We start from the raw sequence: 25772 nt of genomic DNA, 5'->3' as shown, positions 1-25772 counted from the left end.
GGGTGGTCACGGTCAGTAAACAGGGTTCGAAAGCTTGCAAAGTAGATTGGAGAGTGAGGGAGGAATGAGGGGCCTCACTTGGGTCTTCTCTCATCAATGTCTCAGCTACTTTCCTTACTGCAGAGAAAGCAGAAGCTTAAGCAGAGGGTGGCGGATCTGTCACATGGCCATCACCCAGTGATTCAAACATGGTCATTACTAGTGTATTTCCCCTTGTAACTTAATCAGTTCATGTCAAGGGTCCCATTGTTCAAGCGATACGTTTTAATGGTTTGTCTTCACCAGTTGACTATCTTGGGCGATTGCCTTGATGCCCTGCCAATGAGGATAAGATATGTTGTTCACTCATATTCCCGTGGTCACTGTCCTTCATTGGTCTTTGCAGACATGGTCTCTTCATCTCAATGGATAGGAATGTGGAGGATACAATTATATAAGTTGGATAGCCATCTTTGGCTGTGAGCCCAAATCATCTTTAGTCCCTGTTTTTTAAGAAGTACAATTTGGGTTTCCAGGTGGTGAATTGAAGATCATTATCTGATATAAAGCACAGCTTTGTGCCAAGGGAATGACAGACTGTACACTTGTTGCAAACAAGTTCAACCAGCAGTCTTTGGTGTGCATAAGTCCTGTGTCAATGTTTCTTCAGGATGCAAAACCTTCCCTGAGTACTACAATTTTCCTTTCTGGCAAGTTCCAGAGTTCAGTCTTATTGCACAGAAATACCAAGTTAAATCTGCCTCTGCACATATTCCAGCAGCTGTCTCAAAATAGGTGTTAAAAATAGTCTGTCAGCATCCTATTTTCCCTATCATTGTAACTGGATAATGACCATTGTTATGAAGGGGGGCTAAAACGTTGCATGAAATTAAATTAATTTTATTGTAGAAGGAAAATACAGTGAAGGGTAGGTTTAATGAATCGGAAATACTCTGTTCTAATCGTCTTAATTTCTTGTAACTATCAGACTGACTGAGGACACTTTCACTGTGGATGAAGTGACAGAGATGCTAGATGGGCTGAAGGTTGTGGTCCACAGTGAGGTAGAATCTGAGCTCATCAACACAGCTTACACTAACGTGCTGCTTCTGCGTCAACTGTTCTGTCAGGCTGAGAAATGGTACCTGAAGTTACAAACAGACATATCTGATCTGGAAAACAGGTGAATCATTTACATTTTTAAAAAAGTTCAAGTTTATTAATATAGGTGTGAAAAAAGTCATTCAGATTCATGCATGAACAATTGGATGGGCTCAAAAAATGTGTGTGACGAACTAAAGCCACTGGTACAAAATAGAATGGAGAAAAATACTGTAATAAGTAAATGGAAATAGAGAGGGATGAGAGATGTAATGCCAGCTAAGCAGGTAAATGACAAATGTCCACAGTGAAATAGAAAAGGATTCTATAAAAACTTTAGGGGTTAATTGTAAATTAACATGGTGATAATACTGTAGAATCATAGAATCCCTGCAGTACAGAAGGAGGCCATTCGGCCCATCGAGCCTGCACCGACAACAATCCCACCCATCCCCATAACCCCACATATTTACCCTGCTAATCCCCCCAAAACTAGGGTCAATTTTAGCATGGCCAATCAACCGAACCTGCACATCTTTGGACTGTGGGAGGAAACTCCGGAGGAAACCCATGCAAACTTGGGGGAAAACGTGCAAACTCCACACAGACAGTGACCCAGTCCAGGAATCGAACCTGGCGCTGTGAGGCAGCTATGCTAACCACTGTGCCGCCCCTGTAGCAGAGCAGTTTAATCCATGCTTTGCTTCGATACCTACATCCTAGAAGCTGGCAGGACGCAGGGAGCATGCGGGGATGGACTGGAGCAAAACAGTATTGGTGAGGAACCGGAAGGCTGCAGTATGTGGTAATTCGGGTGGGAGATAATGTCAACTCCAGCTATCTAATAAAGTTAGGCTTCACGAGGCAAATATTAATAGGTCAATTTCTCATGGGAATTAGGCAGTTTTGTACATTTAAAAATAATCCTGGAAAAAACATTTGTTACAAGTTTGCTACTTTATAAATTCTCAATTTTTAACCCCATCTAATTGAATAAATGGTTGGAGAAGACGACTGAAAGAAGCATTTTGAATGAGTTTGTTTTTTCTTTGTATTGGTAGATTTTGCTTAGTTGTATTTCTGTTTGATTGTCACCCCAAAAAGGTTTTGAGTAAAGTGATTAGATTGGTTCAGGTTCTGCCTTGCAATAAGTTGATAACTGTGTCTTAATGTACCTGGCTATCTCTGACTAGGGCTTTGTTTCTGTTAGTTCAACATTGATGACTGAAATTACCTAAAATGTTCACTCCCCAGTTTGATTTCAAATAATTTGTCCTCTAATATATTCCCTACCTGAGCTAAACATGATGTAGTTGGTGCATGTAAAATTAATTCTGTAGCTTGCTATCAAACAAATTCAGAAACCCTTTTAAATCACTGTACACCACACTGTACCCCACACTGTTCCTGTTGCACTGAGAATCCTGGTAATGCACCCTGAAATGATTCTTATTGCATATGGCTAGTTAATAATATCTCCTTCAGCTGACAGAATATGACTCTGGGGGAAAGCATCAAATTCAAGCTCAAGCTTTTGGTTGAAGCTGAGGTCCCAAAATCATTAATGACAGACACACACATACACACACACACGTTTATATCAGGGGGTATTGTGGCGCAGTGGGTAGCATCCCTGCCTCTGAGCCAGAAGCTCTGGGTTTGAGTCCCACCCCAGGATTTGATGGCCAAGGAAGTTATCTTTAAAGCACAGCCAAACAGGCCGAATGTCAACCTGCATTATCCTTCGTACGCACCAATGGCAGGCGGTATGAGCGGGAGAGACCCCTGGTCAGCCATGCCTGATGCAGAGTAGTGCCCCGTCGAGCAATAAGCCTCTGGCAACAGGCTAGCGACCTGTTCCAGAAAAAAATTGCTTTACAAACAGACCAAAGTCTGCCTTGTGCACCACTAGGTGCAGGAAATGAAACAACAATTCCAAACTGCGTAATGCTTGTAAATCTTTATGATGTTCAGAGGAGAATATTCTGGAAGACTGGCCAATATTTGGGAAAGTGGGAAGAGGTGGTGGGAAAATCTTTGAAAAGTTAAAGTTTATTTATTAGTCACAAGTAAGGCTTGCATTAACATTGCAATGAAGTTACTGTGAAATTCCCCTAGTCACCACGCTCCGGCGCCTGTTCGGGTCAATGCACCTAATCAGCACGTCTTTCAAACTATGGGAGAAAATCGGAGCACCCGGAGGAAATCCACGCAGACATGGGGAGAATGTGCAAACTCCACACAGACAGTGACCCAAGTCGGGAATTGAACCCGGGTCCCTGGCACTGTGAGGCAGCAGTGCTAACCAATGCGCCACTGTGTCTAACCATTTTCTGAGGAACATTTGGTTTCCAGAGTGCTGACAGGCATCGACATATCAAAACCCCAATCACAAGGGTGTAACTTCCAACCAACTGTGAACAATACTGCTATCAGTTTGCAGTTGGAGTGTATTTGTATACATTCCTCAGCAACTGCTGAGTTGCTTGTGAGTTGGGGTCTGCGCAAAGGTAATCGATTAAAAACATTCCTCCTCTAACTTCAGAAAGCAATGTCATGAGAGACGTGCAAGTACTAATTTATAAGGAATAGTATTAACTGGTCCTGTGTGCGCGTGTGTCTAGTACAGCTACCCCATTTGAAAACTACCAGTTGTGATTGTTAATTGGTGTTTTTCCTTTCATTTCACTTCAGAGAACTCTTGGAGCAAGTGGCAGAATTTGAAAAGACGGAATTTACTTCTTCAGGAAAGAAAGTGAGTTTAATTTAAATTTGGTAAATTGAAGTTTCATCTTTTTGTTTTGTGTGTCAAAATTAGGCTATTATTCCCCAAGCAGAGTATAGTGCCAGGTTTAGCGCAATATTTCTGTGAGCTGTTTAATTTCAGTTAGTAAAGGCAGATAGCTTGTTTCCCAAAGCCAGCATTCTTGCTCATATCAATAATAAATTACTGCTTGATGTAATGGATCTACAAATGAGGAAGGGTCAGAATTACACTGGGCAGTTTGGAATAAAGTATTGCATTTCCTGAAGAACAAAGAATAGAGGATGTGTGAAAAGATGACAACACAGAACAGTGGTCTGAATTGATAAATCCAATATCAGTATGACCAGATGAGAAACTCGAAGGTATATTATGAAGTTAACCTATACCCCAACTATTTTTGATTTTGGCATTCATGTGAGCATAAGGTGTTCTGCTGCAAGTGTGAGTCTATTGACCCATTTGGAAGCTTTTATTAAAACAAACTTTATTTAACAACACAGTTAAAATATAACAAAAACACAGCATAATTTTTAACAATTAAAATACTTAAACATGACATGGTTTAATTCTTAACTGCTAGCTATTTCTATTAATTTCAATTTAAGCAATATCACCATAGACATAAATTCCTTTTTAGAATCAGTTAGCAAGACACACAGGTTTACGTGAATTCCCAGTCCTGCAGTGTTTTAATTCCTCTGGATGGACAGAGAGACACCCTTCTTCTGACTCTCAGACAGCAGCCTCCAGAGGAAAATCGGTCTTCACACAGCAGAACCTCAGTGAGAGAGAGGGAGAAAACACCTCTTGCCTTTTGCAGATCTCTGGAGAGAGATACCTCTTTTCTAGCAGGTCACAAACTTCAATTTCCAGAGAGAGAAGCGCTGCTGCTCCATTCAAATTCAAACAGCAACTACCTGCTTTTATTCCTCTGTAAGCCTAGCTCCACCCGCACACATGACAAGCACATGTCAATCAACCTAATTAAACCCAACTCTGAAAACCCCAGGGGACAACTCTAAGAATAATAAAAATGCATGAGAACTCTTTTGTAGCATAATTTCAACATTTGCATGAATGAGCAGTAGATTATGGGGGGTCGGGGTGAGGGGGGTGCGGGTGGTGGTGCAATCTATCCATGTAATGCCTTTAGAGGCTTTGTCTCCGTTTTCCCAGGAGCAGGCAGCACTTTGAACCATCTGCATGGCCCGCATGACATTCTTCAATCATATCATGGAAGTAGCACGCCATGAACAAACTTCTGCTTTTGGGACATTTTCGCAGTGACAGCAACTTCATTGCATTCAACTCTTGTCATGCAGATGATAAACTCATTAACATTTCTCTTTTATTTAACTGCACTTACTAATGTTTCATGGAATACAGTTTTCTGGAAGGTGAACACGGCTGGTATTTTTCATTTAATTAAGCAGCAAAACACTTAAATGGAAATGCACAGCAGATAATTCAGCTTCTGTGGAGAGAGCAAATAGTTGATGTTACGGGTTGAGATGCTTTTCAGAACTGATAGGGGTGATTAATCATATGAATGGAATCAGCAAACACTGTGAGAGAAGCATCATCAGGACATATGACTCCTATTTATTCTTTATGAATATCATATTTTTATTTGATTTATTATTGTCACATGTATTAGTATACAGTGAAAAGTATTGTTTCTTGCGCGCTATACAGACAAAGCATACTGTACATTGAGAAGGAAAGGAGAGAGTGCAGAATGTAATGTTACAGTCATAGCTAGGGTGTAGAGAAAGATCAACTTAATATGAGGTAGTTCCATTCAGAACCCTGATGGCAGCAGGGAAGAAGCTGTTCTTGAGTTGGTTGGTATATGACCTCAGACTTTTGTATCTTTTTCCTGACAGAAAAAGGTGGAAGAGAGAATGTCTGGGACTGCGTGTTTAATGCAATGCAGATCCTTTTAATGTTGGCATTAGCTATTCATTAATTTTAGTTTTATCCCTTAGATTAATTACTATGATTGTTTATATACGCTTAACTACTGTTGCCCATTGGTTTAAACCATTTCCCCTCCCTCTCCAAATTCTTGTTATTACTATTGTCTCTCTAAGAAAGCCATTTTATTGCCTCTTGTTCTTAATGGATTCTCACTCACTCTAATCTTTCAAAAGCATCCCTTGATTTTTTTTTGAAATCAAGATGTTTGTAAATTTACCTTCATACCCTCTTGTATACTATAGAAATTGTCAAATGTAGACTAGCAGTAAACCAGCATGATTAAAGCTGTTCGCTTTTTCTGGCATGATGATCCAAAGTATTAACTTCTGTTCCCTGACCTTTACTGCAGGCAAACTCAGAAATCATTAAACACAAACTTGCTCCGTTAAATGAAGGAGGAGTGTCTGAACTCTTGAGTAAGGTAAGACTTGTCTGAAAAAGTATGTGGTTATATAAATGTGGCTAAGGTTGTTTGTGTGACTGTTTTGTGCTCAGCTTAATTGACTTTTACTTACTTATTTGTTAGTGTCACAAGTAAGATTACATTAACACTGCAATGAAGTTACTGTGAAAATCCCCAAGAATTTAATGGAATCGAGAACAAGCTATTCTATCTTCAGGAATTACCTTCTTGGCTTTGACATTTTTGAGGAGATAACAAACTTGATAAGTGATTGTCTGAAGATGTTATTTATGTCAACTTGCAGAAGACATTTCACAAGAATCGACATAAGAGATTATTAATAAAAACTAGAATGCATGGAGTTGGAAGCAACCTAGAGGATTGGATATGATTAGGGAGTGAGAGACAGAGAGTAGGGAGTGAGAGACAGAGAGTAGGGAAGTTGGATATGTACTCAAATGGGCTGGATGTGATTAGTGATATCCACCAGAGATTTGTGTTGGGCCCTCAGATGTTCACTATCACAGAATCACAGATTTGTTACGGTGCAGAATGAGGCCATTTGGCCCATTGTGACTACACCTGCTCTCCAAACGAGCATCATGGCTTGATGCCTTTCCCCTGGCTTTTCCCCACACCCCTGCATAGTATTTCTATTCAAGTAATCACCTAATGCCCTCTTGAATGCCTTGATTGAACCTGCCTCCACCCGACTTCCGGGTTCCTTCCAGATCCAAACCATTTGTGTGAAAAAAAATTACACCACATTTGCCCTTTTTGCAAATCACCTTAAATCTGTGCCTTGTCATTCTTGATCCTGAGGAACAGTTTCTCCCTGTCTGCTCTGTATTTACAATATTTCTCGATGACTTGGATGAAGATAATAGAGTTTCTGACTGTTCGGTGGCATAGTAAATAATGCAAAAGGGAATAGAAAGTTGTAGAGGTAAATAGATAGATTAAGTGGGCAAAACTTTGGCAATGGAATTAAATATGGGGAAGTGTGACGGCATCCAGTTTGGACCCAAGATGGATCAGAGTATTTTTTAAGTAGCAAGAGCTCAGACTGTGGAGGTGTAGAGAGCTTTAGGTGTGTGTTGTCCATAGCTCTAGTTACTCTTTTCCAAATTCAACCTGAAAGGCTCTACCTGTTTGAACTTGCATGTTTTCTTTGGGTATTAACTTGAGTGAACAATTTGTAAAGTAATCATATCTGCTGCAGTTGTTAGTGAGAGAATTGTTGTGTAATTCTGGGACATGTGACATGCATGGTCAAGTCTAGGATTTAATCCTGGGTGTGTATTCTAGCTCCAAGATCTAAGGAAATCTAAATGAGAAGGTGAGCTTTTCTCTCATAACAGGGCAGTGAGACAAGGTTGCCCACTGTGCATCTGTTTGCTATCTTTTAATATCCAGGATTTGGCTGTGTATTCTCAAAGCTTCCACTTTGTTTGTGGCTCATGTGACGTGAGACAAGAAAAAGCTTGTGAGTTTCATGTAAGCAAAATAACTGTTTTCCCCCAAGTCCTATGGCATTCTGCCACCTGCCCTGCACATTCCTGATGGGAACAAAATCTAACCCGTTCATTTGCAAGTATTCAGTGGAATGTAAAGTATCTCGAGATGCATGCCATCACTACGTGCAGGACTAATGATATTGTCAACAAGATTTCTCAGTTTCTGCTTTCACCAAACTTTCCTTCTTGAAAAAAAAGCAGAACTGCCCTTTGGGACACTGAGAATAAGTGAACACAATCCTGGTCCCTAAACCTAAACAATGACAAGTTCCCTGTTCCTGACATGATTATTGCCATTAGGTTATTAAGTTATAATTATTAAATTATAGCCATTAAGTTATTACCATTCCACTCACCTGCAGCTAGAACAGTTTTTAGGGGTTTAGGATAACTGAATTAGGGGAAAAATTGTGTAATAAATTGTAAGATAATTCCTTAACAAAATAAACTGATAGGCCTTGGGCAGCGCAGTGCTTAGCTCTGCTGTCTCACAGCGCCAAGGACCTGGGTTTGATTCCCGGCTTGGGTCACTGTCTGTGTGGAGTCTGCACATTCTCCCCGTGTCTGCATGGGTTTCCTCCGGGTGCTCCGGTTTTCTCCCACAGTCCGAAAGACGTGCTGGTTAGGTGCATTTACCCGAACAGACACCAGAGTGTGGCAACTAGGGGAATTTCACAGTAACTTAATTGCAGTGTTAATGTAAGCCTTACTTGTGACTAATAAATATACTTTACTTTAGAAAGAAACAGTATTGTATTACAGGAGAATTGTATGCATTAGTTATGATTTTAGAATAAATTACTTTATTTCTTTTACGATTTCTAATAACAATCTTGCACACACTTCCTATGTCTAAATTTTGTCAACCCTCAATAAGGGAGAGGGTATCTAGGATGTTTGCTTCCAACCCTGCTGGTGATAAGTCACGTGGCTGCTTTTCTTGTGTCCCATCGCCCAGCTTCCTTCCCATAGGTGGCACTACAGGTAAACTTTATTTTTAATGTTGGGTAAATCATTTAGGCCACTTGTATTTCCCATCACTGGCAATTAACTTTTACTGCAGCTTGATTGTATTTAGTTTTATATTTATTCCTCTGTTCTGACCTGCCCATTCTCATTGAGGTCCCTAGCTCAGACTTCTGGCTACATGTCTATCCTCCCTTTGACAAAGGGTCATCTGGACTCAAAACGTCAGCCCTTTTCTCTCGTCACAGATGCAGCCAGACCTGCTGAGGTTTTCCGGCGTTTTCTCTTTTGGTGTCCATCCTCCTGTTTGCCTGACCTCTGGGTTAACCTGTTCTTGTCCTGCTTATACATTTGGCCACTCGTCTGCACCCACTCTGGCCTGCTTCCCAAGTCTGATGCCTGCACAGCCCTCCCTCACATACCTTTGTTTCCCAGCACTAAGCTTGGAAACTAGTCATTTTTTAAAAGTGTTTAAAACACTATGTCACACAATTTGAGTTTGAAATTTCAGGTTCACAATTTGCTAAAAGCTCGGGGGAAGCCGAAATGTGGGTGGGGTTTGATGAGGTGTGTGTTGATGAGGGGAAAGGAGAAAATAAATAAAGATTTGCATTGATATAGTGCCTTTCATCACCAAATTATGGATGTCCCAAATTGCTTTACAGCTGGTAAAGGCCAGGAAATGTGGCAGCCAATTTATGCTAGTAAAGTGCTTTAGAACAGCAGTTCCCAACCTTTCCCTTTATGCAGACGACTAGATCGTCATCAAAGGCTTTTGCGGACTACAACATTTGCAAGCCATTTTAAACATCTTTTTTACATAGCCTATGATTAACGGGAGTCGAACTTGTATATCAACAGGTATTAAAACTTGGCTATTTCTAATAGTTTATGATGCACACACTCAAATACATTGCACTTGTCACAGCTCATTTACCTGCAGTAGGCCTAGCAGTGGAAACTGATAACGCTTACCGAATGAGAAGACTGATGTTGTTTCACAGACGTCAAATGCTAGCTGTTATATTCCAGTGATGGCAGTCTCAATCGCAGATCTGGTTCAATGTTGAGTTTATTCCAATATTTGGTCTTCAATGTGGCAAACCGCATAGGTTGTAGGAAAAGGCATCAGAAACTTTACTGCCTTATAAGTCAGTTCTGGCTATTCCGAAGCAACTTTAAGCCAAAAAGTCAGCCAGGTGGTTCTGAGAAAAATCCAGCTTTAAAGCACTCTGTCACAGGACAGTTCCACAAGGCTGTCCCGCGATCTCAAGGTCAGGCTTGCAAGGATGTCATCTTCAAGGCGTGCAAAGGGATTTTGTATCCAGTCGAACTTTGTGTCGGGAACAGGGAAGTACTCGTGTAGCCATGTTTTCAAACTTTGCAGGTGTTCTCTGATGGGCCGGCACGGTGGCACAATGGTTAGCACTGCTGCCTCACAGCGCCAGGGACCCAAGTTCAATTCCCAGCTTGGGTCATTGTCTGTGTGGGGATGGCACCTTCTCCCCGTGTTTGCGTGGCTTTCCTCCGGGTGCTCCGGCTTCCTCCCACACTCCAGGGATGTGCGAGTTAGGTTGATTGGCCATGCTAAATTTCCCCTTGGTGTCAGGGGGATTAACAGGGTAAATATGTGGGGTTACAGGGATAGGGCCTGGGTGGGATTGTTGTCGGTGCAGGCTTGATGGGCTGAATGGCCACCTTCTGCACTGTAGGGATTCTGTATCTGTTTCACACTGTTTGGAAGCTGCTGTGGCCCAAAATATCTGACAGATTCTCAAATGAGCGGTAATTTGATTTATCAAGCCGTTTGGCCCACTTCTCTGTTTTCTTGATCATCATTTCTAATTTGCCCTGCACATAAAAAACTGTCTGCAATAAAATAATTGCTTAAGGTTATCAGCAGATTGGGAATTGACTGCCTGGGGTTGATAATTTTGCACGGATCGATGCTGAAGGATTGGGTCCTTTTGTCACCATCTACAAACTCTGAACAATGATGGGTCAGTTGACCAGATTTAGTTTCTGTTGAAGGTGGAATTTGTTGACCAAAGCTCTTGGGTTTTGGATGTTCTGGACCTGCTTGCAGCTCATTCTTTTTGGACCTTTCAAACAGCTTTGTCGCTTCTCCTGCAGAACCAGGTGAGGTGTATGGATAAGCAGTGTCATGAGGTCTGGGCACTGCACCACTTGTTAGGGCAGCACGGTGGCACAGCGGTTAGCACTGCTGCCTCACAGCGCCAGGGACCCAGGTTCAATTCCCGGCTTGAGTCACTGCCTGTGTGGAGTTTGCACGTCCTCCCCATGTCTCCATGGGTTTCCTCCGGGTGCTCCAGTTTCCTCCCACAGTCCGAAAGACGTGCTGGTTAGGTGCATTGGCCATGCTAAATTCTCTCCCTCAGTGTAGCCGAACAGGCACCGGAGTATGGCGACTAGGAGATTTTCACAGTAACTTCATTGCAGTGTTAATGTAAGCCTACTTGTGGCACTAAAAAATAAATTTTAAAACCTGTCAAGGCTGAACTCATTCTGGTATTTCATTATACTTATCATATTTCTTAAGTCAGCAGTAGAAGGCCTTTCTATCTGTCCTAAGAACATAAGAACATAAGAAATAGGAGCAGGAGTAGGCCATCTAGCCCCTCGAGCCTGCCTCGCCATTCAATAAGATCATGGCTGATCTGACGTGGATCAGTACCACTTACCCGCCTGATCCCCATAACCCTTAATTCCCTTACCGATCAGGAATCCATCCATCCGCGCTTTAAACATATTCAGCGAGGTAGCCTCCACCACCTCAGTGGGCAGAGAATTCCAGAGATTCACCACCCTCTGGGAGAAGAAGTTCCTCCTCAACTCTGTCTTAAACCGACCCCCCTTTATTTTGAGGCTGTGTCCTCTAGTTTTAACTTCCTTACTAAGTGGAAAGAATCTCTCCGCCTCCACCCTATCCAGCCCCCGCATTATCTTATAAGTCTCCATAAGATCCCCCCTCATCCTTCTAAACTCCAACGAGTACAAACCCAATCTCCTCAGCCTCTCCTCATAATCCAAACCCCTCATCTCCGGTATCAACCTGGTGAACCTTCTCTGCACTCCCTCCAATGCCAATATATCCTTCCTCATATAAGGGGACCAATACTGCACACAGTATTCCAGCTGCGGCCTCACCAATGCCCTGTACAGGTGCATCAAGACATCCCTGCTTTTATATTCTATCCCCCTCGCGATATAGGCCAACATCCCATTTGCCTTCTTGATCACCTGTTGTACCTGCAGACTGGGCTTTTGCGTCTCATGCACAAGGACCCCCAGGTCCCTTTGCACGGTAGCATGTTTTAATTTGTTTCCATTGAGATAGTAATCCCATTTGTTATTATTTCCTCCAAAGTGTATAACCTCGCATTTCTCAACGTTATACTCCATTTGCCATATCCTCGCCCACTCACTCAGCCTGTCCAAATCTCTCTGCAGATCTTCTCCGTCCTCCACACGATTCACTTTTCCACTTATCTTTGTGTCGTCTGCAAACTTCGTTACCCTACACTCCGTCCCCTCCTCCAGATCATCTATATAAATGGTAAATAGTTGCGGCCCGAGTACCGATCCCTGCGGCACGCCACTAGTTACCTTCCTCCAACCGGAAAAACACCCATTTATTCCGACTCTTTGCTTCCTGTCGGATAGCCAGTCCCCAATCCACTTTAACACACTACCCCCAACTCCGTGTGCCCTAATCTTCTTCAGCAGCCTTTTATGGGGCACCTTATCAAACGCCTTTTGGAAATCCAAAAACACCGCATCCACCGGTTCTCCTCCATCAACCGCCCAAGTCACATCTTCATAAAAATCCAACATGTTCGTCAAGCACGACTTTCCCCTCATGAATCCATGCTGCGTCTGATTGATCGAACCATTTCTATCCAGATGCCCTGCTATCTCCTCTTTAATAATGGATTCCAGCATTTTCCCTACTACAGACGTTAAGCTGACCGGCCTATAGTTACCCGCCTTTTGTCTCCTTCCTTTTTTAAACAGCGGCGTAACATTAGCCATTTTCCAATCAACCGGCACTACCCCAGAATGCAACGAGTTTTGATAAATAATCACTAACGCATCCACTATAACCTCTGACATTTCTTTCAATACCCTGGGATGCATTCCATCCGGACCCGGGGACTTGTCCACCTTCAGTCCCATTAGTCTACCCAGCACTGCCTCTCTGGTAACATTAATTGTATTAAGTATTTCTCCTGCTGCCAACCCTCTATCGTTAATATTTGGCAAACTATTTGTGTCCTCCACCGTGAAGACCGACACAAAAAACTTATTTAAAGACTCAGCCATATCCTCATTTCCCACTATTAACTCCCCCCTCTCGTCCTCCAAGGGTCCAACATTCACTCTAGCCACTCTATTCCTTTTTATAAAAACTTTTACTATCATTTTTTATATTAATTGCTAGCCTAGCTTCATAGTCTATCCTTCCTTTCTTTATCGCTTTCTTAGTCTCTCTTTGTTGTTTCTTAAATTTTTCCCAATCACTTGTTTCTCCACTATTTTTGGCCACCCTGTACGCAGCTGTTTTTATTTTAATACTCTCCTTTATTTCCTTCGTTATCCACGGCTGGTTCTCCCTTTTCTTACAATCCTTGTTTTTTGCTGGAATATATTTTTGCTGAGAACTGAAAAGGATCTCCTTAAAAATCCTCCACTGTTCCTCAGCTATCCCACCTGCCAGCCTGCTCTCCCAGTCTACCTTAGCCAATTCATCCCTCATCCTATCATATTTCCCTCTGTTCAAACTTCAGAGGGAAATATGTTCAATCTGTCCTGATTAACTTCTTCAGCAGGAATCTTTGAGGCTCTGTCCTTAGCGTCAAGTACGCTGGATACTTCTGCAACTTTTTCAACTTACTTTCGTATAACTTTACATCTTCAAAAAAGTGTTTGTCTGTATGAGGTACAGGTAATTGTATTATTTCCCCTCCACGGATCGCCTGCAGACCCTCGTGGACCATGAGTGATCTGCGGACCACAGCTTGGGAACCACTGCTGTAGAGACACTGATTACCTGGGTCATCACATTGCTGTTCAAGTGATGTCGATTGAGATTTAAATATTGACCAGGGCGTGGGATAACTCACTTGCTCATCCTTTACATTAGCCTGAGAGGGCAAACAAGATCTCAGTTTAACATCTAATTTTTAAAAAACTGCACCTCTGCCAATGCAATACTTCCTCAATGCATTGAATTCCTACTGTGCAGAAGGAGGCCATTTGGCCCATCGAGTCTGCACTGACTCTCCGAAAGAGCATTTTACCCCCAGACCTACTCCCACCCTATCCCTGTAACCCCACACATTTACCATGGCTAATCCATCTAACCCACACATCTTGGGGCACTAAGGGACAATTTAACATTGCCATTCCACCTAACCTTCACGTTTTTGGAGTGTGGGAGGAAACCCAATGCAGACACGGGGAGAATGTGCAAACTCCACACAGACAGTCACCCAAGGCCGGAGTTGAACCCAGGTCCCTGGCACTGTGAGGCAGCAGTGCTAACCACTGTGCCACCGAGGCGGCAGTGCACAGGGGTGTCAGCCTAGATTCTTATGCTCAAGTCTCTGGCATGAGCTTGAACCTTCTGACTCTGGCGAGGGTATTACCACTGAGCCGCAGCTGACGTACCAGAGAAAGTGAGGTCCTGGTCTTGGGGAAGAGAAATTGAAGAAGGTGTCAGAAGCCAAAGTGTATTGAATTGATTTAATGTGTGACACTGCCTGGGTATTGTTATCTGCATGTGTTTTACTCTGATTTTATTTGATATGCACAGGAAATTACAAGACTCCAAGATGAGAATGACAAGCTAAAGGCCAGACTCAGAACTGTCGAAACACAGGTAAGAATGATCATTGACAAACTGGGAAGTTTAAAGAACGGATTTTTTACCAGTTTTATACCATGTGGATGTGTGTATGACAATGTTTAATCACTGGATTTTCAGGCTACAAGTGCACTGGAGGAAAAGCTCAAATTAGAACAGTTTCTGAAGGACTTGAATAAAGTTCCAGAGGATCAAAAGGTAAGGGGAATTTAAAAGTTCATAAATTTAAGACAGAACAAAGGGAGCAGAGTTTATTGAAAGAAAGTTGTTAAGCTGTGCAGTGTATTAAAGTAAAATAAATGTATTAGGGGAGTTAGTGATTGAAGTAGAGACTCTGGGGTATATTTTGTGCAAAGTAAACTTCAGGTAGACAGCAGGGCACATGCTCTACACGGACATCAGTAGCGCAGTTTCAATCAATGGGTGGGAATCAGATTGGTTTCACGTCAGGTCTGGAGTCAGGCAGGGCTGCCCTCTCTCCTCCGTCCTTTTTGTGTGTTGCATTGAACCCTTTGCTGAGGCCCTCAGAAGGGACCCAGGCATCAAAGAGGTTACAATCCCAGGCAGCGGAGGCACGCAGGTCAAAGCCTCCCTGTACATGGATGACGTGGCTGTCTTCTGCTCGGACCCCTCGTCTGTTCGCAGGCTCCTCCAAGTCTGTGAGCAGTTCGAGCTGGCCTCGGGAGCCAGAGTCAACCGGGGCAAGAGCGAGGCCATGTTCTTTGGGAACTGGGCTGACAGATCCTTTGTCCTCTTCACCGTCAGGGCAGACTATCTTAAGATGCTGGGGATATGGTTTGGAGCGGCAGGGGCATGCGCCAAAAACTGAGAAGAGCGCATCGCCAAAGTGAGGCAAAAATTGGGCTTGTGGGAACAATGCTCCCTCTCTGTCACCGGAAAAAACCTGGTCATCCAGTGCGAGGTACTGTCCGTGTTGTTGTACGTGCCGCAGGTCTGGCCTATCCCCAAATCCTGCGCAGCAGCAGTGACCCAGGCCATCTTCAAATTTATCTGGAGATCAAAGATGGATCGTGTCCGGAGGGAGGCGATGCACAAATCTCCAGAGAACGGAGGGAAAAATGTTCCCAACGCCGCCCTCATCCTGATGGCCACCTTTGTGTGCGGCTGCATCAAGCTGTGTGTAGATCCTCGGTACGCTAACAGCGAGTGCCACTACTTTTGAGGTTCTACCTGTCCCAAGTGTTGCGGAGGATGGGTCTGGCAACATTGTCGCGGAACGCTCCAAGTAGTTGGACCGTACCGCAGCACCTGTCTTTCGTGGAGAAATTTTTCCGGAAACACATCTTTGACCACATGGCGATCAACCAGTGGTCAGCATGTAATGTCCTTGAGGCCCTGAGAGAAAAGGAGATGGTGGATCCTGTCGGATGGTTCCCTGAGCGGACTGTCAGTGTCATCTGGCAGAATGCCTCATCACCAGAACTCTCAAACAAGCACCAAGACCTGGCTTGGCTGGTGGTGAGAAGGGCACTTCTCGTCAGATCCTTTATGCACGCCCGAGGGCTCAACCTCACCGCATGCTGCCCTCGAAGCGGCTGCGGGGGTGATGAGACGGTCGCACACCTCCTTGTGGAATGTGCCTTTGCAAAGAAGGTCTGGAACGAGATGCAGTGGTATTTGTCGCGGTTCATCCCGAGCAGCTCGGTGACGCAGGACTCTGTGCTCTACGGGCTGTTTGCGGGGACGCACACCGAGACAAATATCAACTGCTGCTGGAGGGTCATCAACTCAGTGAAGGACGCGCTTTGGTCCGCCCGAAACCTGCTGATCTTCCGGTTGAAAGATTTGTCCTCGACCGAGTGTTGCAGACTGGCACATTCCAAGGTCCAGGACTACGTGCTGAGGGACGCGCTCAAGCTTGGGGCAGCTGCCGCAAAGGCACAATGGGGAAAGGCCACCGTGTAAAGCCTTTCAACCGAGGCAGACCGAGGGCCGGGTAACTGGAGAATACCCTCGGACTGCGTAACTGTGTGCTAAACTGAAAAACAACAGCACACAGTAAAACCTAATGAATGTATATAGTTTCAAGTACTGGAATGTAATGTCCTGTAAAGGAGCATCGTATAGTATTGGAAAAATGACTTTTTTTTTGCAGTTTGTAATTATTGGATATGTCGTTTTGCAATGGCTTATTTGAGAGTTTTGTTTTATGAATAAAGTATATTTTTGTAATAAAAAAAATTAAAGCTAAGACACTGAAATCTGACAAATGTATATAGTTTAAAGATTGAAATGTAATGAACGTAATGTCTTGTAACTAAGCATCATGTAGTATTGTAAAAATGTCTCTTTTTTGCACTGTTTGTAATTATCGGATATGTCATTTTGCAATGGCTTATTTGAGAGTTTTGTTTTATGAATAAAGTATATTTTTGAAATAAAAAAGTTAAAGCTAAGATGCAAATGAGATCAAGCCTTGGAGGAGGCGCAATGCGTACTCCAATCAGCTTGGATCATGTAGATCAAGCCCAAGACAGGAGGTGAGAGCCTTGTCTTGTCAGCTTGGATTGGGAATGTCTCAACTTGTTGAGACTCTGAATTGAACTTGATTTGATTGAATTGGAATAAAAAAAAGTTAAAGTTTATTTATTAGCTACAAGTAAGGCTTACATTAACACTGCAATGAAATTACTGTGAAATTCCCCTGGTCGCCACAGTCCGGCGGCTGTTCGGGTCAATGCACCTAACCAGAGGAACACACATCCTCTTCTGGACCCTCCAAAAATAAATGAAAGGTTCCTTGCATAATTCTTCTTCAACCGGATGTCCAGTTGATACTTTGCTGATCATGTGCCGAACCCAGTAGCCCCCCCATATAACCATAGAAAATTACAGCTCAGAAACGGGCCTTTTGGCCCTTCTTGTCTGTGCCAAACCATTTTTTGCCTAGTCCCACTGACCTGCACTTGGACCATATCCCTGCACACCCCTCTCATCCATGAACCCGTCCAGGTTTTTCTTAAATGTTAAAAGTGATCCCGCTTTAGCCTGACCCACTTTATCCGGCAGCTCATTCCACACTCCCACCACTCTCTGCGTGAAGAAGCTCCCCCTAATATTCCCTTTAAACTTTTCTCCTTTCACCCTTAACCCATGCCCTCTGGTTTTTTTTTCTCCCCTAGCTTCAGCGGAAAAAGCCTGCTTGCATTCACTCTATCTATACCCATCAAAATCTTATACACCTCTATCAAATCTCCCCTCAATCTTCTACGCTCCAGGGAATAAAGTCCCAACCTATTCAATCTCTCTCTGTAACTCAGCTTCTCAAGTCCCGGCAACATCCTTGTGAACCTTCTCTGCACTCTTTCAACCTTATTTACATCCTTCCTGTAACTAGGTGACCAAAACTGTACACAATGCTCCAAATTCAGCCTCATCAATGCCTTATATAACCTTACCATAACACTCCAACTTTTATACTCGATACTCCGATTTATAAAGGCCAATGTACCAAAGGCACTCTTTATGACCCTATCCACCTGTGACGTCACTTTTAGGGAATTCTGTACCTGTATTCCCAGATCCCTCTGTTCAACTGCACTCTTCAGAGTCCTACCATTTACCCTGTACGTTCTACTTTGGTTTGTCCTTCCAATGTGCAATATCTCACACTTGTCTGCGTTAAATTCCATTTGCCATTTTTCAGCCCATCTTTCTAGTTGGTCCAAATCCCTCTGCAAGCTTTGAAAACCTTCCTCACTGTCCACTACACCTTCAATCTTTGTATCATCAGAAAACTTGCTGATCCAATTTACCACATTATCATCCAGATCATTGATATAGATGACAAACAACAATGGACCCAACACCGATCCCTGCGGCACACCACTAGTCACAGGCCTCCACTCAGAGAAGCAATCCTCCACAACCACTCTCTGGCTTCTTCCATTGAGCCAGTGTCTAATCCAATTTACTACCTCCCCATGTATACCTAGCGACTGAACCTTCTTAACTAACCTCCCATGAGGGACCTTGTCAAAGGCCTTGCTGAAATCCAAGTAGACAACATCCACCGCCTTCCCTTCATCCACTTTCCTGGTAACCTCCTCGAAAAACTCTAATAGATTGGTCAAACATGACCTACCACGCACAAAGCCATGTTGACTCTCCCTAATAAGTCCCTGTCTATCCAAATATTTGTAGATCCTATCCCTTATCACACCTTCCAATAACTTGCCCACCACCGACGTCAAACTTACTGGCCTATAATTTCCCGGATTTCTTTTGGAACCTTTTTTAAACAACGGAACAACATGAGCCACCCTCCAATCATCCGGCACCTCCCCCGTGAATACTGACATTTTAAATATGTCTTCCAGGGCCCCTGCAAGTTCAACACTAGCTTCCCTCAAGGTCCGTGGGAATACCTGTCTGGTCCTGGGGATTTATCCCCCAAAGTGGTAATTGTCCTTTTTACGTCATAGGACTTAAATTTTAAAAGGCGTACAGTCCGATTCAGGCTGCAGTCCAGCTTTTTAAAAGAATTAAATTCAAATTACATCCAATTCATGGTCTCCACGAGAGGGACAAACAAGATCCAAGCTGACAACCTGAGGGATTGTACCCCATACTGGGCTCTCCAGCTGCCTGTAGTCATGTACTGATAAATTGGGAGAGGCATCTGTTCAAAACCAACTTTGGATTGCTGGCAGACAAGAACGCCTGTCTGAGTCAGACTGTATGTTCTTTTAAATTGGTGTCCTCTTATGTAAAAAGGACATCACAGGCCACTTTCAGACACTAGTAGGTACAGCACAACAGGTGTTAAGTTTTGTCCCACCATTTTAGTGGCATCAATGAAAATCTACACCCCATCTAAATATTTAAGAAGCAGTTGGATAGATGCTCGAAGGGTGTGTGTGAACAGGGGCAGGCACACAGGATTACATTATGGTTCATGTGGAGGATTCACAACAACACTGATGCCACCTGATAACAGCCTATTTGCACGTTGTGACATGTGTGTAATAAAAAATCTATCAGGCACTTCTATTCCTGTCATCTTGGGTTCTGACGTGAATTACTTTTACCAAAAATAAACTAGAATCAGTAGCCTGGGTGAACATCATACAATTAATTATCATGTTCTTACATGGAGCTGCTTTGTTGTCTAGTCTTGTTTTAATTTGACTTCAAACAGCAGGTGGTGTTGAAGAATGAATATTCAGGGCAGTTTTCAGGCTGTATCTGTGTTTGCCAACACTGCAACTTCCAAAGTAAGCCATTAGTTGTAAGGTGTTTCAGGGATGTGAAAGAGAGTCATAGAGTCGCACAGCGCAGAAAAAACCCTTTGGTCCATCGAGTTTGCACCGACAATAATTACTACTACTAAAGGCACGCTAATCCCATTTTCCTATTTTTTAAAAGCAGATGCTCCTTTTGCAGTCAGAAAAGCAATCTTCCATCAGGGCACAAGGTATTTTCTCAGGACTTGCCTATTTTCCTCCAAATGATTTCACATCCTTGGCAGCAGAAGTTTTTTTGTGCCACTGACTGGCTTTAAACTGCTGGTTATAGCTTGAAGCGTGGCTTTTCCGCTACTCTGTTCAAAGTATAGGCACTCCACAAACTACCTATCCTTTGTCCCATTTAAATATCAGGAAACAGACAGGTGTATCCCTTGCCCGGTAACATGTTCCACCCACTCATGCACCGCCCCCCTCCCCGCCCCCGCTACTTGATTTGTGGGTTAACAATATATGTTTAAAAACAAGTGCATAGTTCTGGAACTCTGCGCATGCGCAGTGGCTCCGATCTGTCAGTCTCCCCGTTTGCCGGCCAGCCCGATTCTACTTGACCTATCCTGTAATAGGAGGGTCAGCACTGCTGGCCAGCCCAGGACCCCCACAGTGCTGACCCTCCAGCCCCCAACGGCCCGATTGCGTCCCTCACAACAATTCACGGGCCAGCCCTGACCCCCCCGCCCCGGAGCGCCCTGATGTCCAGCCACCGCCCCCCCCGAGCAGTGGCGATTCCACCCCTCACCCCCAAGAGATAGCCCCGCCTCAGCCCACCCCAATCGCTGGCCTCCCTCCAGCCCAGACTGATCCCCATGCATAGTGGCAGCAGGACTCCCTAACTCCACCAATCGTCCCTAGGCCCTGCCCACAATAGGCCCTGCCCCCTGGACAGTGCCAGGGTGCCCATGCCCAGGGGGCACCACCCCCTGCTGCCCGACCCCCTGGGGGGCCCCGATTGCCCTCCTTTCATTCTGGCGGGGTTTCCCACTAGTTCCCCGGACGTGGGGAGCTAGTCTGAACTCCGCCAGAATGGAGTACTCCTGGCGGGGTGGGAGATGCTGTCAGGCTGGCAAGTTCCGTGCCGGGCCCGATAATATATTTAAAATACATTAAAAAAAGATTCAAATGACTTGCCTCTCTTCCCGCCGGTTTCCAGCGCGGTCTCGACTGTGACTGTTCTCTGGCTCTGGGAGACGCGCATGCGTTCCCCATGCATGCGTGAATCCTGCGAAACGGCCGACACGCGATTCTCTGGACCGGACCCACCAGAAAAGTTGCGGGTCCGATGGGAGAATCGGGCCCGATGGCTGGGATTTTCCAGTCCTTCCCATGGTGGGAATAGTCGCAGGCGGGAAAGAAGATTGGATGGATCTGGCAAAGGTTCATTGACTTTGGGCAGTGGATGGGATCAGAAAATCCCAGCCGTACAGTGTTTTAAATTTTGAAATATGTGTTCTGAACCACCTGTTACCCCGTAGTCATGCTTTGTTCAAATGGGTTATTTTTGTCTATGTTGGTATAGAGTCAAATTTTAATTAAAATCTTCTTGCTCCCTACTGCTTTCCTGACTGGTGTTTTGGTATGTACTATTTACAAATCTACGGATCAGAGCGACTTGCATATATCTGCACAAATTGTGCACAATGGTCGACGAATTTAATTATCTCATTGCTTTTTTTTGTACAAAATTTACAATAATTTTCCTTTTTTCTTAGTCCAAATTAAAAACACAGGAAGTTGCTGCTCTTGAGGAGACATTGGCAGCGTTGAAGGCTGATTTTGAGAAGAATCTAAGTGTGAGCACCGAGCAGCAGAAGAGCCTGCAGGATAATCTCATTTCCACTAAACACGATCTACTCAAAGTACAGGAACATCTCTCACTGACAGAAAAGGTTTGTATTGGGAACCTTGTGATTACGCAAAAGTAGCTAAATGCTCCCCAACTGCTGAAAGGCGGGGGCGTCTTGACGAATACATGAATAGGACGGGAATAGAGCGATATGGTCCCCGGAAGGGTAGGGGGTTTTAGTTCAGTCGGGCAGCATGGTCGGTGTAGGCTTGGAGGGCCGAAGTAGCAGAGAGAGTGAAGCAGCACATTAATTGTTCTGAATGGTAATAAGAACAATTTTCCAATTTGGATACATAGAATACTTAATACAGGTCAAATATCCTTTATCTGTAAATCTGAAAACCAAACAATTTCAAAAGCTGCACTTTTTTCTGAAGCTTGTCAATCTTAAGAGTGTGAAGTCTAGTTGTTTGTCTTGCAATTTTTGTGGTGAACGTGTCAAAAAGAGACTTTTTCAAGTCCCTTGCAGTTATTCAGTGATACATCTTTCTTTTCTAGCTGTTTTACTTGAGATCAGGTCTGTCCAACACTCCCCGCCCTGCCAGGCCTCTCTGTCCAGCCCACAGACCCCGTGTTCAAAATGTCATCAAGTGAATTTGAAGATTCTTCAAATAACTTTTCCTCCAATCACAGGCTAGTTCTCCTCGGTCCTCCTCCACTAGTGAGCCAATCAGCAGCAAATGTGGGAGAGAAACAGTCTCTGATTGGAGAAGCAGCTTCCTTTAGCTGAGGTCTGAAAATATGGCACAACGTCATTGGTAGATCTGCTGAAGGAGGGATGTTTTCTAGATGGGGATGGGGAGGGGGGAAAGGGTCAAAGTGGCTGCCGAGCGTCAGGTGGAATTGGCTGTTGAGCGGGGGAGGGGTGTGACTGCCAGACAGTGGTGAGAGAGTGTGTCCATCCGTGGGTGAGAGAGTGTGTGCATGCACAGGAGCAAAGGTGTGTGAGAGTCTGTCTCGATCTCAGTTTCAGAGTTCACACTCGTCCTCACCACACACACCAACATCAACGCACTCGCACCAGCTCACACAGTGGATGAGGATGAGTAAATAAGTACCCTCTCACAATCTAATGGTCATCATTAATTGCTCATTGTTTTAAATTGTTAATTTATTGTTTTGACATTGCTTTATTTTTGCTCAGCAAATTACTCCCTTTCCTCACACCTTGAACATGGCATTTGAATCAAATGTTAATGTCACGCCAAACCTTATCTTGTTGAAATTTGCTCATCAGCCCCTTGAGCGAGAAAAAAACTGAAATTTGGCCCCCTGTATGAAAAGATTGGACAAGCTTGCATCGAACTATAGCTAGCCTGGATTTAAGCTATTGCAATATAAGCTTATCTGACTGAAATCCAAAATGCAATTGGTCTGGAGGTTTGGGATAAAGGTTACTTGATCTGTATAGCATAGTGCAATTTCATCTAAACCTTGTTCAGGGTAATATATTACTAATCTGCTAAGCTAATCCTCCATTGTTGAAAAAGTGTTTTTTTTATTTTATGGGATGTGGGCATCGCTGGGTATACCAGCATTTATTGCCCATCCCTAGTTGCCCTTGGTGGTGAGCTGCCTTCTTGAAATGCTGCATTCCCTGAGGTCTAGGTACACCCACAGTGTTGTCAGGGAAGGAGCTCCCGGATTTTGACCCAGCAACAGTGAAGGAACGGCAATATATTTCCAAGTCAGGATGGTGAGTGTCTTGGAGGGGAATCTCCAGGTGGTGGTGTTCCCAGGTATCTGCTGCTCTTGTCTTTCTAGATGATAGTGGACATGTGTTTAGAAGGTGCTGCCTAAGGCAACTTGTTGAGTTCCTGCAGTGCATCTTGGAGATGGTACACATGGCTGCCACTTTCGTTGGTGGAGAGATTCAATATTTGTGGAGGGATTACAATCAAACAGACTGCTTTGTCCTGGATGGTATTGAGCATTTTGGGTGTTGTTGGAGCTGCACTCATCCAGGCAAGTGGGGAGTATTCCATTACACTCCTGATTTGTGCCTTGTAGATTGTGGACAGGCTTTGGGAAGTCAGGTGGTGAGTTACTCACCGCAGAATTCCTTGCCTTTGACCTGCTCCAGTAGCCAAAGTACTTATATGGCTTGTCCAGTTGAGTTTCTGGTCAATGGTAACTCTAAGGATGTTGATAGTGGGGGATTTAGTGATGGTAAACTGAACAAGATGGTAATGTAGAAGGTACTTGCTGCTTTTTTCCAAACTTGACTTTTGAATTAAATATTAGTGAACTATTATAGATACAGATGAAATCTATTCTTAAAATGAAATTAACCCTACCGTCATTGACAAGTGCTCAATAACAGAAAATATTGGGATCACTCAGCAAATTAGTCAGTTTCTGTGGAGAGGTTAGATGAGCTAATTTTTCAAGTGTGGTAATTGGAAGATATGAGCTGTAGTTAAAAAGGAAGGAGGAGAAACGCAAACACACAAAGAACAAAGAACAGTACAGCACAGGAAACAGGCCCTTCAGCCCTCAAGCCTGTGCCGCTCATTGCTCCAACTAGACCATTCGTTTGTATCCCTCCATTCCCAGACTGCTCATGTGACTATCCAGGTAAGTCTTAAGACACTGCCAAGATCTAAAAAAATGAATGATGTGGAACTTCATGAGAAAATATGAGGTGGTTAAATGGTGATATTAACGTGAAATAATAAGAGACATAATGAGAGAGAAATTAAAGTTTACAAGGCATAGTATGAACTGCTGAGGTGGTGGAGAGAAACAATGATGATTGAAATAAAGTGTGAAAAACTGGCAAAGTAAAGTAGGGCAGGAGTATGGGAGAAGTTTAAATTGCGATTCTACACACTGGGTGCAGATTTCACTGCAAGCGTAGTTCCAAAAGAGGGTTCTCGCCCTAAACCACAAATGACCCCCTGTCACACTGTTCCACCCTTTGAAATACTGTCACACCCATTCGACACTTCCTGCTAAAGATAAAATAAAATCTAATGGTTAGGTCTGAAGTTACTAAAGCGAGGCCAGAGGGTTGTGCAGTACTGAACAGAACACTAAGATGCCTGAAACACGCACTGAGCCTTACTGGAACGGTGCAGAGGGTCAAAGATTGAGAGGTCAAAGTGGTTCGGGGAATGGAAGTGGCTGGAAGATCATGGCGATGGAGAGGACACAGATACCTCACACACAGGCCCTTTAATCTGAATTTGGTGTTTCCAGTGTCGAGGCGCTCACACAGTGAGTAACAAATACATTATATCAGTCTGGAGGAAGTACATACACTTTTTTCTGTGCCTTCAGGGGAAAGTGAAGAGGCGGAAAATGAACAGGGAATTGTGTCTTAAGAAAAATGAGAGGAACCAGAGTAAACAGTCATGCCTGTTGAGAACTGGCATAAACGCAGGAAGCTAGAATTGTCTGGTCTTTTGCTTCAGAGTGTAGAAACAGAGCAATATTAATGAGCAGCTAAGGGTTTTGATCAAGGTTTCATTGAATCACTAAATGATGAGGCAATTCGGGCACAACGTAAATATCAGCCTAAGTCATGCATGAATTTCTTAAATATTTTGCGTTAAAATGCCTTCCTCATGCTGTTGTTTCAGCAAGTGTGTCAAGGAAATTCCAGGGTATTTTATACAAATAGGAATAATATAAAACCATCCTGTAAGAATGAAGGCCATTGACAGCGAAATGTAACATTTGAAAAACAGTGAGATCACCTTCACCACAATTGTTTTTGGCGTATGTTTTTAAAAAACAGCTCCTTCACGTTGTAAGTAATTTCAATTCTTCCCTCAGCAATAGTACCAGTGTACCATCCTGCTGCAAGCAGAATAGAATGTTTCCTGTAATTGTAGGCAAAGGCTAAAGCCATTAAAGCTGGTCTTTGCAAGAGGGGCAGAACTTCCAACTTCAGCCAGGGCGTAAAATGGGGGTAGTGGATTGGCCCCTTTTTTTTTACAACCCAACCCTAATTGGCCTTTCCATTGCAATGAATGGAAACCTGAGGGCTACAATGGGCAACCATTCTGCTGGCACTTGGTTTGTGCCTTGGCACAAGTGGAAGGTTCTGCCCAAAAA

At 43.7% G+C, this 25772-nt stretch overlaps 1 protein-coding gene across 6 annotated transcripts in view; it reads left to right on the top strand.

Moving 5' to 3' along the window:
• Nucleotides 1-25772, top strand: part of lztfl1 (leucine zipper transcription factor-like 1) — an 84519-nt gene that overhangs the window by 12108 nt on the left and 46639 nt on the right. For 3 of the 6 annotated variants that reach the window (XM_078198836.1, XM_078198845.1, XM_078198853.1), the window contains exons 3-8: nt 968-1162; nt 3775-3835; nt 6177-6248; nt 14550-14615; nt 14721-14798; nt 21577-21753. In XM_078198836.1, coding sequence (XP_078054962.1) covers nt 968-1162; nt 3775-3835; nt 6177-6248; nt 14550-14615; nt 14721-14798; nt 21577-21753 — 649 coding nt within the window. Of the gene's footprint in view, nt 1-967; nt 1163-3774; nt 3836-6176; nt 6249-14549; nt 14616-14720; nt 14799-21576; nt 21758-25772 lie in introns of all 6 variants that reach the window. The other 3 variants (XM_078198870.1, XM_078198879.1, XM_078198860.1) reach the window with 1 other exon arrangement.

The sequence above is a fragment of the Mustelus asterias genome, chromosome 2 (genome assembly GCF_964213995.1).
Source record: "Mustelus asterias chromosome 2, sMusAst1.hap1.1, whole genome shotgun sequence".
NCBI classification, from domain to species: Eukaryota; Metazoa; Chordata; class Chondrichthyes; order Carcharhiniformes; family Triakidae; genus Mustelus; species Mustelus asterias.
Note: the sequence above shows the minus strand (reverse complement) of the source record. Positions and strands in the feature narration are given on the sequence as shown.